Here is a 14090-nt window from a genome sequence, read left to right as displayed (position 1 = left end):
TTCTACTTGGTAACACTGCAGTGAATTCTTGAATTATTTATTTCATGCATTTTAGCTTGGTGTATTTGCATGCCTGTAAGCTAACTTTGTAACTGACTGGGTGTTTGAAATTTCTAAATAAATAGTAGTGGTTTGAAATACCTTGCCAGAAAAAAGAGGTCAACCTTCTTCTTCCCCCACTGTCTCCTCTGGGAAAAAAAAAAAAAAATCCCACATGCCTTGTTATGAGCAGTGGGAAGTTGATTTGTAAAACAGATGCTGCATAGAAGTAATTGAGTGAAGTTGCTAGAAATATGTATATGCTACACAACATCTGCAGATCTCAAGATGTATTCATTATCTTTCCAGAATTTAGATTGTAATTACGGGCCCTTTATTTAAGTTTCCATGGTGATGTAGAAAATGCTTCCCCCTTGTCCTTTGCTAATCAGGCCACTTGTGTGCTTGAATGGTGTTCGTTTTCCTCTCCCCTGGGTTAAGTTACTGTTATTAATACAGAGATATTAAGTTGACAGGGAGCTGTCGCTGCTCAGGCAGCGATTCAGCAGCAGGCGCATCAGGCATTTGCTGCAGATTCCCCAGTGCCCCCGTTTAATTAGCCTGTGTGCTTCCAAATGTTTGTGAGGAATAGCAGCCTCTGTCATAACAAGTGATGCAGTCGTGCCTTGGGGATTGGGGAAGTTGAAATCAAAGTCAAGCAGCCAATAATATATCACACCATGGCAAGCTCCTCTCCTCCATCCCTGCAGCCTCCTCCTCCTCTTTTGGCAAAAGGGCTCTGCTGTGTTTTGTAGGGGGCTGCAGGTGGGTCAGTGCCCTGACAGGAGCTGTCCAGGAGTCCTGCATCCACGTGGCCTCTGCAAAATTTCTTGTAATAACCAGAATTTCACATTATGTTAAGGTATGTTTATCTAAGTTTACAGCCTCACGCCCATGGACCCAGGATTTTAATGTTACACTTGTTTAAGAAAATGCTGAAAGGTGTGGCTTAATTACTAAAGATGTTATTTACTCAGGATTTGTAGAAAGTTGAGAATGTGTTGAAATGTGAGAATGAAAGTTGAAATGCGGACTTTTGGTTAAACTGGGATAATTTTTTACTTTTATCCTAATCACCCAAAAGATATACACACATTAATAGAACTTCATAGCATTTGCTGAGCAGTTAGACATTTAGTAGAGCTTACATGAGCTGTGGGTAGAAATGCAGGTATTAGGCTGAAAAGGAATGTTTATTTTTATGTGTTTTGATTATTTGACTGGATCACATTTAGGCCATGGGGTTGTTACAGCTTGAAATAATTTTTACCCAAGAAAATTTCAAAGAAGGTTATTTTTAATAGCTTACATAAAAGTAATCAAATTTTATGACAGCTGTTCACTGACCATTTACAAACTAATGTTTAAATTTTTTTCCCTTTTATCAGAGTAGGAACACAGCTTTTTCCCTGCAGTTGAGAGCAGTTTTCCAGCAGGAAGAGCAGGCTTGCTGTCAAATTGTGGCACACCAGAGCAGAGGGTCAAACCTACCAGTGTGGTGGCATGAAAGGAGTTGGCTCCTGCTGGGCTCAGCTGGACTTGATGCTCTGTCCTGGGAGAGGAGTGCTGCCTCCCATGCAGCAGCATGATCCATGGAGCTCTGACAGCACTTGCCAGGAAGTTTATACTGCAGATTTTTAACAGACCTAGCAGAATGTGTAAAAGCAGGTGCCTGTTTCCTCACCTGAAGTTGATGTTTGAGGTGGAGGAAAGTGTTTTCCCTCCCAAAACAGGAGAGCCTCCCTCTCCACCTGTTTGCTCAGCTGCTGGGGTTTGCCATGGAGATTATCAAAGTGAGTCTTGGCAACCAAATCATGTCCTTGGTGCTGCAGAACGAGCAGTGGCCTGGCCACGCTCCCAGCTGGGCTGTTCACACACAGACCCCCGTGTGCGCAGTGACTGCTGCCACCCCAGCATCCTGCTCTGCTCCCCTGGTGCTGCTGGCAGGGACATCAGCAAAGTGTCTCTGTGCTTCCATCCCGACCAAGCCTGGCCAAGAATACAGAGCATGTCCTGAGCCCTCCTGTCCCCATCTGCAGGGTGCTGAGCACTGATGAGGGTACAGCCATGCCCCATGCACGTGATGGCATCAAAGGGACGTGCTCCACTGTGTTATCTTCACTTTTAAAGGTTATAATTTATGTTGGTCTCCAGAGCTCATCTCCTGTTGGTAGATGGAGCCAGCAGTGCCTATTAGTCATGTGCCATATTTATGTGTTTGTGGTGCTACCCTGAGCTGGTTACATCTGAGCTGCTTTTTTTTTTGCACAAAATTTCTCTCCCCACCTTAGCAGGGGCTGCAGATGGAGCCAGAAGTGCCTGTTAGTCATGTGCCATATTTATGTGTTCGTGGTGCTACCATGAGCAGGTTAAATCTCAGCTGCTTTTTTTTGCACAAAATTTCTCTCCCCACCTTAGCAGGGGCTGCAGGAAAATGGAAGCAGGAAAATCTTTTCAAGTCCTTTGTTTAATATTTCGTCTTAGCACATGCAAATGATTTTACAAGGTTCTTCTGTGTGTTGTGACTTTGTGATTTTCTCTGTTAAATATCTTCATAAAAAAATAGGTTAACATGCAGAGTTGAGCAGTGTCTAATAACATGTAGCAATATGACATCATCAAGCTTTCCAGAGGTTTGAAGAAGCAAGTGATTCTCATGTTCATGCCCAGTCCTCCCTGAATCCCTGGGGACTTTTTCTCCCCAGAGGATGCACCTGAGAGTCAGAAGTGTCCTCTGGCTTCTTGGCCAGGAGCAGCAGGCTGTCTAATGCCTGAGTTGTGTTTTTCTCCCAGTGAACAGATACAGGGAGAAGATGAACAGGCAGCATCTTCAGGCAGTGACCATGACGTGGTTAGGCAGTTTGAGACCTCTGTGTCATGGTCACATAGTTTTTGATCAGAAGTATCTGAACAAAAATTAGGTGTGGAGTGTAGACCCAAATTCAGCCACTTGCCCTCCAGCCAGCAGGAGCACAGGACAGAGGTGTCTGGATGCAGAGGTACTGCTTGCATGGCAAAAGGTTAAAGAAGCTGGAGTCTGAGATCTGTAGTCTCAACACAGACAGGTTCTTTTGCTGTGGAGAACAAGTCCTAGTTCTTCCATTCTCTCTAACTAAACTTGATTTCCTGTTTTTGCTGCAGCTAAAATACTTAGAGAGATGTCCAGGTCCAAGACTTGCTGAAGTCCATTAAGATCTTCCCATTAATTGCATATTGTTATTGAACCCTCTTTCCTTAACCCACAGGAATTCTCATGGATTTTATTGGAAATTTTTCCAGAGTAAAGACTGCAAGACTTGGTTGTAATTATTTTTTATCTGTGCCACATAAGTCATCTCTCTAGCAAGCCTTTCAGCAGAAGCTGAATGTCTCCTTTTGTAACAACTTCACAAACACAAGGTGAACATTGGATGAATTATGCTGTATCATTTGCCAGCACATATGCCAAATGTCAGGCAATGACAGAAACTAAAAATTTATGGCACAGAAGGGAAGAATTTTATGATCTTCCATGGACTAATGTAATGACTCTTTTATATAAACAGAGATGAAATGCATTTAAAAACATAGCTATTTAGAAAATTGGCCTGATCACATTCTAAAATCCAGAGAAGTTCATTAGAGGGAAAAGCCATAAAAGTGCCTGTTGTTTTTAGTTCAATAGAATGTTTTAATTTTGAAATATAATTGCTTGAATTTAATGCACCCTCCAATTAGATCATTTGAAGATATGTCTCTCCATCTAGATCTTCTGGTACAACATGGTGCAGAGCTGCTCTTACTTTTATTTTCAGAGGAACCTAGCTGGTGGCATGATCACAAAACATAAAGATTTGTGGATGTAAAGCCATCACTGTGCCCCAAGGGTGTATCACACACTGTTCCAGCTGAGCAGATCCTCTGAGTGGGAAGGATGAAGGACCTTGAGGAGGTGATGAGTTCAGACTGGGATCATGGCACGTTCAGACTCTGCCTGAGACTTCTCCTTGTGTACTCTTAACAGACCTTTTACACGTATTGCTGGTAGTTTTAATTTCTTGTACAATCCAAAATCTTTAGGAAACTCGGGCACAGAGCAAAGCTGAGCATCTTGGAGAGCCCTGAATAATTTCTCTCCCACTCAGACTTGGCATAGAGCAGAGTTTTCTCACACTGTGCTCTTACAGGAGAGTTTCCTTGACCCTCTGGTTCTGTTTTCACTGTCATGACAGTCTGCACTTTGGACTCATTTAGCTTTAACTTTTCACCTGTTGAAAAATCTTTGTAGTAACCTGAATAGACCCTGGAGTGCACACAGCGTGAAGGAAGTGTTTGGAGGATGCTCTGGGGAGTGGAACAGGCTCGAATGCCAGCTCTGCCCACAGCCTCTCTGCAAATCACCCTGTTAATAAAGAGCCTATTTTAGTTCTGGAAACATGGAGCCTTCTCAGGCTATTACCCAGCATGTGGTAAATTAAACAATCTTGGCCTGATTGCATAATGTCACTTGAAATTTAAGATCCTTTTTCTCTTTAACCCCTAAAATTTACAGGCCATTTTTGTTTAGATTTATTGTAATTACATAATGATTCTGCTCCTTTGAGGCTCTTCTAGGAAGTCTTTTAGCACCCTCTTGGTGGCTAAACTCCAAATTACCAGGGGTAGGAGCACTGCTTGGTCTCCCTGTGGGTTTGTCTCAGTGCAAGGGGTGCAGAGGTACTGCAGAGTGGTTTGGAACTGGGACCCAGGAAGGAGAATTGCTGCTGTGTGAGGCCAAATATTCCTCAGGCCCACTAAGCCATAGCTCTGCTGTCTTAGGGGAAGAGGGGTTTGAAAAATCACTGCTTGTAGCTAGGAGGATTTCAAGTCCAGAGGTACATAGGTCCATACTGAAATCCTTTCTTCCTCTGGACTATATTTAAAAAGGTCCTTAACTTTCATCATGACTTTTTATGTAGTTTAAAGAAGGGATCTAATTTCTTTCAAAGAAAATACATACTTTTTTTTTTTTTTAATTTTATTTTTTTTTTTTTTGCATGGAAGCAAAGTGATTCCTTAGAGTTCACATAGCAAACGTGCCCTTGGTCAGCACCGGTAGCAGGCACACATAAATTCTTCATCTGTGTTTCCTGCTGGTTAATGAACTATGTGGTGTTAATTTAGCAAGATCTACCAGTCCCCATCTTTTAACTCTGGCAATGGGCTTCAGGAAGTGATGAGACCTCTCAGGATATTCTTTGGCAAAATACAATGATTCATAGAACTGAGAGATTGTGTGTCATTGAAAAAAAAAAAAAAGAAAGATACTGTAAATTAGCCAGAACATTTGCCTGCCAGTGTGAGGAGGGGCTGCACAATATTTTTCCAGCCTGGTTTTCAGTGTTTGATGTGTCAAGCATTCCTTGTATCTTTGGAGAGTGGTTTCTATATCCCAGTTCCTGTTGGGGTTTTATTGGGAGGTCATGCTCATCTTTTCATCTCACAGTTTTTTCACAGCCAATTCTCCAACCCTGAACACAGACTTTTCTGATTTATTGGTGATTTCTGCTACCCAGTATCCCCCTTGCCTCCTTCCTGGATTGTGAACATGGGACCTGAAAGGGAAAGTTTGGGAGACAGGATTCTGAAGAAAAATCACACTATTTCATTGTACAGTACTATCTGTCCTTAATCTTAGAATTGTCTGCTATTGCTCTGCAGGGACTCTTGGCTAATTAAAGTTCAGATAATGCTGTCTCAACCTCTGTCCCTGATGCTGTGCTGTTTATTCACGTCAGGTATTCATAAGACGGTTGACATTTTCTTCCTTAAAGATCTCTCAGGTAAATTACAGGCATTTTACTGCTCTGACCTTTTCCTTTACAGGAGGAGCTTTTGTTTTCAACATTTATTTTGTGAATATAACGTTGGAACGAATGTAATTGGAGAGGTGTAGTTGTTCTAGTCTGTATAGTTGTTCTATTACCTACAATGATCATCTAATACTGGTATTTATACGTGATTATCTCTTACCAAAACTGCTTTAAATTTAAAGAAAAGCCAGACTGTTTCACTGATTGGTTTGGATGAATCACCTTTTTCTTCACTTCCCCTGAATACTACATTTGCTTTCCTAACACATTCATTTAGTGCCTGAGTCTCAGGGAGATGGCTTGCTCTATTAATGTATTTCTGGAGTTCTCCTGTTACGGATAGACTTTTATGGCTTTAATGTAGTTTTTGAAAATTCCTCTATTATTGATCTAGATATTATCCCAGCAGGAGTCAAACCCACAAGACAATTGTGTGAGGATAATTTCTTACTACAGAAGCGTTTTATTCTGAAAGCCTGCTGTGTGGTGTGTGCTTTGATGGATGACCCACTGTTTAAATGTGTATTAGACATTGGCTTGCTAATTAAATGCCTTAAGGAGTGCCTGTATCCATTCAGTCTCAGTAAATGCGTGGAATTTCTGTTATTTTATTCCTTGCTTATGCTCCTATGTTGAGTTTTCTGACTTTGTAGAGAGGAAGGGGAGAAATGGCAAAAAAAAAAAATACTTTTTACCCTCACTCAAGGCTTTTTGCTCAGGGCAGAGGTGAGACAATGAGGGCTCTCAGTTCAGAGCTAGGTCTGCCAGATGGGAGGATGAGGAGGAGGAGAAGGGATGGGTTCTGCATTTCAGAAGGGAGTGAGAAGAGCATTCACCTGGAATTTGAGAGATGTGAATTCGGATCCCTCTTTGCTCCTGAAGGACCATCTCCCATGAGGAAGAGGGCCATAATTACAAAGCTGTGAGATGCTCTCAGACTTGGTTGAAGTGCCTGTGCTTGAAGCATTTTACTGGGAGGGAGAGTGGAGATTGTTCATAGCTGAAGAGAGGGGATAAAGTTATTCTCCTAAATTCTGAGTTCTTAAATTGAAAGAGGAGCCAAGGACAGGAACAAGGACTTCTGTTCACCTGCAGGAAATGTTTCCTAAGTAGAATCCCCACTCCTCTCATTGGAATTTTGTGTGTGTGGAGCAGATAAGCATCAGAAACAGAATATTTGCTGCTAAGGCCAAAAATAGGATTTCTTCTACTCAGAAAGATTTGGGCTTTTTGTTCTAAGACAGAGGGATGTATAGAGGATCATAGAAAGGCTCAGGTTGGAAGGGACTTTTGAAATTTATCTAGTCCAATCCCCTTGCCTTGATTAAATTATTCAGAGCCCCATTCAGCCTGGCCTTGATCATATCCAAGGCTGGGGTACCCACAGCTCCTCTGATCAACCTGTGCCAGTGGCCTCACCACCTCACAGTAAAGAATTTCTGCCTTATATCCAATTTAAATTCACCTGTTTCAATTCAAAACATTACCCTTGTCCTGTCACTACAGGCCTTGGCAAAAAGTGTCTCTCCATCTTTCTTGTAATCCCTCTTCAAGTACTGAAAAGCAGAAATAAGGTCTTCCTGATACCTTCTGCTCTCCAGGATGAACAACCCCAGGTCTCTCAGCCTGTCTTCATGCAAAAGGTGTTTCAGCCCTCAGATAATTTTTATGGCCTTGCTTTGGACCTGCTCTAACAGGTCCATGTGTCTCCTGCAGGAGTCAGTTCTCTCAGGTTCCTGGAATGCATCTCATCAGGTGCCAGGGATTTGTGGGTGTTCAAGTCCCTCAGAGGGTCTCAAACCTGATCTTCTCCTAAGATGGGTGGGACTTCATTCCTTCAGCCCCTGCCTGGAGATTCATGGACTTGAGAGATGTGAGACAAGCAGCTGACAGGGAAAACTGAGACAGAAAAAGTTGTTGGGCACCTCAGCCTCCTCCATGCCACCAGATTCTCTATCTCATCTATCAGACAGGGAATAAAAACATTGATTCATTTAACAAAAGCAAACTAATGGTTTTCTATTAAACAACACAATTAATACTATCTTTTAAATTTTGAATTTGTGACCAAATTTGAAAAGAAGATTGTTCTTTAGTAGTGACCTTCATAGGAACAAAGAAAGATGTGGCCCTTCTTGAGCAGGGGAGTGGGCAAGATGATCTCCAGAGGCCCCTTCCAACTTCACCTCCTTCTGTGAAACCTTTAAACCCCAAATAGCTCTGTTTGCAAAGGAAATTGTTAAGTTTTCATTGCTGTCATCAGCTGTCTGGAAGCACAACTCATTCTTGCACTGTTATTTTTGCTTATTTCAAAGAGATGGAGGCAGAATTTTCTTTCCATGTTCCTGAAGCAAGGCTCATCATGAGATGCATCAGGAGGAGGAATGTCCCCGCTTTTCTTCTGAAAGTGCTTGCAGAACACATCCAAGGCCAAATCATGATGTTATTTTCATTTGTGTCCCTGGACATGTAATTATCTGTGCTGCTCCATCCAGAGAGCTCTCACTGGTGATTTCAAGTAGAGAAAAGCGCCCTGTGTTCATAACAGGGATTTCACTGGTGTAAAAGAGGAGTCTGTGGTGTGAAGCAGAGAGGATTATTTTATTCTCATTAATGAAGCTTACTCTAGCCCTTAGAGCATGTGTGTGTAGGAAAAGATGAATTAAAACTAATAAAAGCAGTTAGGAAATTATGTAGCACATCTCCCCTCAGTTGTCCTTGGGAGAAAAAATCAGCCCAAGCATGGGAATTAGAGATTCCTAGTTGGTTTTTGGAGCTGCTCACCTAAGCTCTCAGGGATGGCTGAGAGGGTAATACTGGCCCTCTGCAATGTCTGTGAAGCTGCCTTCCTCACCAGCACCATGCTCTTGAGGACAAGGCTAACTCCTGTCATCTCCTCCTCCTCCTCCTGCACAGGAGGAACTGTGATACCTGCTCATCAGGCCTCTGCTGTGCTTTCCTGTAGTTTGATTTGTGTTTTCATAGAAGAGATTGCTTTGGGGCTGCACTGGAATATCCCAGACACTCCACTGATGCTTGCATTTTGTGGATAACTTCTTCAAGTAAAGGCAATGGGTTTCTCAGTTCAGCAAGGGGTGATAAACAGCCACGTCCCTTCCATCAAATGCTGATTTAAACAGGATTGGTTTCTTTATAGGTTCAGTGCTGCAGGAAACAGAAACTGTCTATAGTAAGCACTGGGGATTAGGGAGAAGTTAAAAAAAAATAAAAGAAAGGAGAGAAAGGCACATTATGGAAGGGGGAGGAATTTGTTCTAATCCCTCTGAAATTATTTTCTTGCTGAAAATTGTTAGATCTGGATGGACTAAGCCAACAGAGTTACCAAGACAACCTCTCCTGTCGTGAAGATGACCATGCGTCTGTTGATTCAAGAACAACAACCAGGAGTAGGGGCACTGGGCAGCACAAAGGGCCCAGGATGGAGCCCAGAACTGGGGATGGTGTCAGCCAGTCACACAGGGAAGGACGCCTGGAAATGGAGACAGCATTTGCCAACCAGGGATTGGAAGTAAATGATGCTGCTGACAGCTCATCGGCTTGGAGCCCTGAGGTATGGTGGATTGCCATTTATTACACACAGTGAAAGCTTTTGAAGGATATTGGGGGCCAAAAAAGGTTAGAGGAGAAATGAAGTGAAAAATTGATCAGCACAGCACAAGATAATGGTACTCCTGTGTGCTTGTGTGCATGACCATGCAACACCTCTTCTCTGTGTTTTCCCTTTTTTCTGGTATTTCACTTCTTGCTGCTAACACTAATTCACAGAAAGGCTTTCCTTGCTTGATTTCTGACTGCAGTGTCTGAAATGAAATAGGAACTTTGGCAGCCCAGCAGCATTTACTCCAAGGATCAAGGAGCTCTCTGTCGTGGCCCAAGGTTGGTCACTGGCTTGTATATGCAAGGTGAGAGTCCCAGGACAGGGGATGTGGTCACTGGGTCAGATCTGTGTCTTTTTCCAGGTATTTTCTATGACTTAGAGAATGGGAATAATCTGAAAAGCTGGAGGCAGTTGGTGGGGGTGCCCTGTGACCTGCCCAAGTGACCGTAATCGTGTCCCCATTGATACCAGGCAAACTTTTAGGGAAGGAGAGAACCTGAGTCTGCTTTCCCTTAGTTCTGCACTTTTATTTTGATTCCTCAAGGAAACATTTCGGATTTTAAGGCATTATAAACACCTGATGACTTTGCATCCCCCTTTTCTCTCCTAATCTCTCTGCATGATGTGTTGATTTTCATTATCTTACCGCAGGATTAAATTTCTGGAAAAATATCAGCTTGCATCAGACATATTAAAAGAACAGCACAAAGGTCATATCTTCTGCCTGAGTTAAAAGACAGCTGTGGAAATCCATGCCTCCATCAGACTCTGAGCAACAAGGCTTTGAGGGAAGATCCTTATCCCTGGAGGGCAGCTCCTTGGTGCAGATGCTCCAGCCCTAGGGGGTGCTTGGAGCAGCATTTTGGCTTTCTGCACAGCCAAATCCCACAAAACACTACACCCCACATGGGAGCTGTGTGTGGCAGCAGCCCTGCCCGCTCTTTGCTGTGTTTCTGACACACACTGTTTGTCTGCCCATCTGAGGCTCGTTTCTCCTTTTCCGTGTTTGATGTGCTTTGCCACGGTTCACGTGTGCTGCAGTGTCTCCAGTGTCCTCTTGTGTTTCTTTGGAATGCATGGCTCATTTTACTCCTGGTGTCCACATCTTAAAAGTGCCAAGAAGGATTCCAGCATACTGGAGCAGAAATGCCCAAGACACAGTTTATCTCTTAAAAGCAGCTTCTCATTCAAAGGTATTGTGTGGATTAATGAAAGACTTTATTGCAGGAACTAAATGTTCTGACATGCCAGAAATGTCCAAGTGTTATTATGCTCCACTCAAAGGACCTCTCTTTACAGACAGAAATGGTAATTTTATGCCCCTGCAGTGGAACCACAAGTACCATTTCAAGCCTTGTCCATAATTAGCTGCTCTTTCAGGTTTTTCTGGCAGAAATGGACTTATTTTACTTAGTGAAGTCGATGTTGGCTGTCCTGAATGACCGGGTTAGACGTGCAGTATCAATCAGGATTCTTGGCTTAGCCCCTCAACAACTGTGCTGGGAAGAGGGAAAGAAAGAAACTCAGATGAAGTAACTAAACCCCAATCTTTCCTTGGATTTCTGTCCAAGTGTTTGTATAACCAACACATTCACAAATCACTTGCAGCCCAGCTGGGCTCCGAAAGCAGGGAAGAATTCTGTCAATAACTTCCACAGAAAGAGAATTTGTAGGTGTGTAGCAAACCTGCATGGGGGTGAGTCCTGGATAGCACAATGCTCTCAGAAAGGGCCAGACTGTGAGGTCTCCAAAGCTGGGTTTCCCATGGAAAGCTTACTACCAAGGAGTTTGGCATTTCTCTTTCCCTCTTTGCCTCCAGTTCATGCAGTCTTCTCTGCAGTGGGTCTGGCCACTGCTCTAGTAGCACAATTTGAGCTTTCCTGAAATCCAGATCTTCTCTAGCTGTTCAGTCAAAATGCAGATATCTGACCTTCAGTCTGCCTTACACACTGCCAGAAGGTGATGGTATCAGCCCTGCTGGGGCAGGAAAGTGTCTCTTGGATTTTCATTCCTGCGGGTTTGTGCTGATGCACTGGAGTTCACATTTTCCAGCTTAGACATGTAGATGAAACCCAAGTTTTGCCTCAAGCACAGTTGTCTCCAGACCTTAACAGCAGTCCTTAAATGTGCCTTGATTCCATCTCCTCAACAGCAAATGCACAGATAAAAGTGTGGAGGGAAATATGAGTCAAGCACAACCCCATCACCTATTGAATATTATTTCATCAACCAGACAGAAATAACTTGACTGCTACACAGGAGCACTTAACATTTTTGTAACACCATGCTCTCTCCAGGCAACCTGGCCTGCCTTGCATTTTTGTTTTTAGCAGCCTGCTGTTCATACAGAAAGGTGCTTCTGTAGCCAAGCAAGTAATTTTGTGTGTTGTTCTCCTTTTGACATTACTTATGCAAGATATGCAACAGCAGGTCTCTAATCTGCACACTTGGACTTGTGTGTTCATGTGCACCAGTCTTAAACACCTCTGAAAATGTGAAAATCTGGAGCTTTGCATGTCATGGCAGATGAATCTGGGCACTTCAAAAGTAGATTGACAGGAAGTAAACAAAAATTTTGATGTTTATCTGAGGCCCTGTTTGAGACACCCAGACACTTCTGAAAGGACTTAACACCAGACGTCCCGTGGCCCATCATCTGTTCTCTGAACAAAAAGACTCCTGTGCTGGAAAGAAGTGTTACTTGAAATGTGAAAAGAAGATAAATGTTTGAGGAGGAGGGTGACTCAGACGCTGGTGACAGGCCTTAATTCACCTTCTGGCTATTAACTGAAAATCTTTCCCTAGTACAGTGTATACTCGTGTTTAAATACAAATCATTGATCACTATAGCAACCCCTTTATCATATGAAGCACATTCTAGCTCTAAGATAAAAAAGCACTGTTGAACAGAAACCCACACACCCACTCAGCAAAAGGTAAGGTGAGCATCCATGGTTTTATCTTGTTTCATCAAGATGGTTTTTGTTTTAAAAGTAGGTAAAAGATTGTGTGTGAATTGGTCTGCACATGTTGTGATTGTTTATTTTGAATTTTTATTCTGAATGTATTAGTACCCAAACTGAACAGAAGGAACAGATGCTTCTCTTGGGAGATTTTAGAAGGGTATGAAGAATCAATGTGTATTTAATCAGACTGCTTATCCCCATTATCATTGCTTTAGCCATAGGAAAAGTATTGAATTATGGGTTAGCATCTAGAAATGAAATTTCCATTCCACAAGAAATTCTGACATGGTGATTTCCTCTTCATATTAAACATAGTGCCTAATTTTAAAAAAAACTTCTAGCAGAACAAAATATCAAAAAAGTTAGCAGGATTGGCTGAATTGTTTGATTTTAATAATGTAAAAAATTTCCACCTTGAAAAGGAATTCCAGTGTATGTTCAAAGTAACAGGTTAAGTAGGTCAAATTGTTTTGCTAGTGCCTCAATATTGACACGAATGAAATGTAAAAATCTCTTTGTTTAGTTTTTCTCTATGTAGAATGTTTGCCAAATTAACCATCTCCTGCAAAACACTGAAATATTGATGAAACTTTTTGTTGGAAATGTTTCAATAAGTGCTGTTGCTTACTAGAGCGTATGGGGACTATTACACAAAATCAGGCAATTAACTATCATTGGCCTTTCCAGAAACAGTTTGGATCCATGTTTCACACAGCAACTATTCTTGCAGACACAAGTGAGGAGAACAATTTCTTTTTAATTGGAATTGGCAGTTGAACTCCAGTGGAGGTTTTACTTCTTCCTTCTCTTTGCAGGAGCACAACGAAGTGAACAGTGTGCCAGCTCATCATTGTGCCCACGAGCCCATCTGCAAATGTGGTGACCTGGATGTCATCTTCACCTACAAATCCTCAAGCCAAAAGCTGACAGCCACTGTCCTGGAGGCCAGGGACATCCCGGACAAGGACCGCAGTGGGGTGAACACCTGGCAGGTGCACGCGGTTCTGATGCCGGGCAAGAAGCAGAGGGGTAAGACGAGTGTGCAGAGAGGACCCATCCCCATCTTCCAGGACAAAATCACCTTCAGCAAGCTGGAGCCACAGGAGCTGAGCAGCCACGCCGTTCGCTTCCGCCTCTACGCCGTGCACAAGGTGGCCGGGGAGAAGATGATGGGGGAGCAGCTGTTCTACCTGAGAGGCATCAGCCAGGAAGGGCAAGTGAAGGTGACGCTGCTCTTGGAGCCACGGAGTAACCTGAGTGTAAGTTTGATGAAGGACAGATGGAGTCCACAAAATTGTTTGGTTTTTGGTGAATATGGTGTTCCTGAAGCCTTTCTTTCATTCAGGGCTGTCAGAGTGTGACTGGCAGATCTGACCTGCTGTCATTTAAAAAGTTATCAGGAAGGGGAAGCTCAGGGCATTCCTTCCTTGTGCAAAGCTGTGTTTTATTAACAGCTCAGCTAGCGAGCTTACACAAAATCATGTGGATGTACTACACCTGCGTGACTCGCCACATGCTGTGCCATTCAGATACAGCATATTGATCTAGGAACCACCAAGGCATAATTAGTCTTAATTCCAATAAGGGCAGTGGTTCTTGTGCACCACTGTGTTGGTACTGCCAGTGCAGAAGCTA

At 42.9% G+C, this 14090-nt stretch overlaps 1 protein-coding gene across 1 annotated transcript in view; it reads left to right on the top strand.

The window, feature by feature from the left end:
• SYT16 (synaptotagmin 16) overlaps positions 1-14090 on the top strand; it is a 97642-nt gene that overhangs the window by 71600 nt on the left and 11952 nt on the right. Inside the window, exons 3-4 of the mRNA XM_041459415.1 lie at positions 9185-9441; positions 13271-13714. Coding sequence (XP_041315349.1) covers positions 9185-9441; positions 13271-13714 — 701 coding nt within the window. The remainder of the gene's footprint in view (positions 1-9184; positions 9442-13270; positions 13715-14090) is intronic.

Source organism: Pyrgilauda ruficollis, unplaced genomic scaffold (assembly GCF_017590135.1).
Source record: "Pyrgilauda ruficollis isolate IOZ18807 unplaced genomic scaffold, ASM1759013v1 scaffold135, whole genome shotgun sequence".
Classification (NCBI taxonomy): Eukaryota; Metazoa; Chordata; class Aves; order Passeriformes; family Passeridae; genus Pyrgilauda; species Pyrgilauda ruficollis.
This window is presented reverse-complemented; position numbering and strand designations above follow the sequence as displayed.